The sequence below is a fragment of the Corvus brachyrhynchos genome, unplaced genomic scaffold, assembly GCF_000691975.1.
Source record: "Corvus brachyrhynchos isolate BGI_N302 unplaced genomic scaffold, ASM69197v1 scaffold42, whole genome shotgun sequence".
Classification (NCBI taxonomy): Eukaryota; Metazoa; Chordata; class Aves; order Passeriformes; family Corvidae; genus Corvus; species Corvus brachyrhynchos.
The window spans coordinates 715,831-717,485 of NW_008237242.1; the positions used below are offsets into that span (position 1 = coordinate 715,831).

Genomic DNA, 1,655 nt, shown 5'->3' on the forward strand with positions numbered 1-1,655 from the left:
GGGAAAGAGCAGGGCTCTTGGACACTTGAAGAGGGGCTTATCGAATGCTGGGTTCCTTTCCCTGGTGTCAAGATGTGGTTTTAGTCTGAGTATGGGATGCAAAATAAATAAGCAGCTCTTTCCAGACATTGTGCTGTCACACAGAAGGGTGAGCATGCCTTCAGACAATCCTGTTTTTATATAAGACAGAGTGCTGGGTCAGAGGCAGCTGTTACTGAGCTCCACCACCCAGAAATCTCTCATGTGAATCACGACATCTTCTGGAGCCCTGAGAGAAGCTGCAATTGCACCGTATCGTTTCAGATAATTCTTGGAGTGGTGATAGCACGCATGTTTTAGTAAGCAGTTTGTAGCATCTCATTTTTCCTGTGTATCACACGGAAGCATAGCTTACATTGGGCTCCCTTCTGGGACCTTTGTATGCATAGGAAGAGTGAGCATTTTAGCGGGGGGTGGGGGGAAAACACCAGAGAATCATACAAGCCTTAGATTACGGAGGCAGCAACTAAGATGCTCTTGTTTCCCAAATGAGTATATGAGTAATGTCCATGGCTTTAGTATGTATACAAACTTGATATTACACAAACCCTTGCATTTGCCAGTCATGCCTAGGCAAAGATGGTAAAATCCTACAATGATGAGCTGCAAGGGTTATGAATAGTGGGCTGATGTCTGATGTAGGCTGATGTATATATTTTTCTGTAGAGAAACTGTAGAGGTGCTTTTAACAACCAAACCAAACAAGGCATCTGACCAGCAGGCAAAAATGAACCAGCTTTAACTAGAACGTGTTTTGTAAAAAATATTTCTTTGGATGCACTTCCAGATGAATTGCTCTTGGCAATCTTTGCCTATTTGCCCCTAAGGGACTTGCTGAAAGTTTCTATGATTTGCAAGAGATGGCATCGACTTTCGTAAGTGTTACTTCTGTCATTTAGTACTGAGGAAAACCTTTGTTTCCATAGACGATTAAGTGGTCTGGTTCTCACCTTATTTATACATATATAATTGAATTTGTGCCATATGTGGATATGTATAACCAAAAGATGACTCATGTATTTTAATATTATTGTAATCTATTAAATAGCTTTCCCTTCTCTGTCTGTTTTTGACACTGAAAACTTGCTGTGGTTGTACTCATACCTTGGACCCGTTTGAGCTCACTAATAAGTAAAATTCTATGCCTTAGGTTTGATGAATCTCTCTGGCAGACTCTTGATTTGACTGGTGGGAATCTGCTGCCAGGAGTGCTTGGACACTTGTTGCCTGCAGGAGTTAGTGTCTTCCGCTGCCCAAGATCTTGCATTGGGGATCCATTGTTTAAAACAAGCAAGTAAGGCTTTTTCTGCATGTTCTGCAGAAACCATGTCTCAAATATTCACAGTCTTTCTGTGTGTTTTTGGTTTTAAGGTAGTCGTAACCAGCAGCAGTGTTTCTGCTGTCTCTGGAGTGTGGAAGAGCTCATCAGTGGTTAGGCATGTGTTGAAACAGGATGATCTGCACTCACCTGTCAGTTATTTAAAACCAAGTTGATGTGATTTTTTTTTTTTTTTAAGTATCAAGCACCATAAGGCACTTGCAGTTTGTATCTTGTAGACCCAAGAAGTATCATCTCCAGTGTTCTTTTATGGTACACTCAAAAAAATAATTTAACT

The 1,655-nt window shown here is 40.9% G+C and overlaps 1 protein-coding gene across 1 annotated transcript in view; it reads left to right on the forward strand.

Moving 5' to 3' along the window:
- Nucleotides 1–1,655, forward strand: part of SKP2 (S-phase kinase-associated protein 2, E3 ubiquitin protein ligase) — a 12,013-nt gene that overhangs the window by 1,147 nt on the left and 9,211 nt on the right. Inside the window, exons 2-3 of the mRNA XM_017730188.1 lie at nt 804–914; nt 1,190–1,336. Coding sequence (XP_017585677.1) covers nt 804–914; nt 1,190–1,336 — 258 coding nt within the window. The remainder of the gene's footprint in view (nt 1–803; nt 915–1,189; nt 1,337–1,655) is intronic.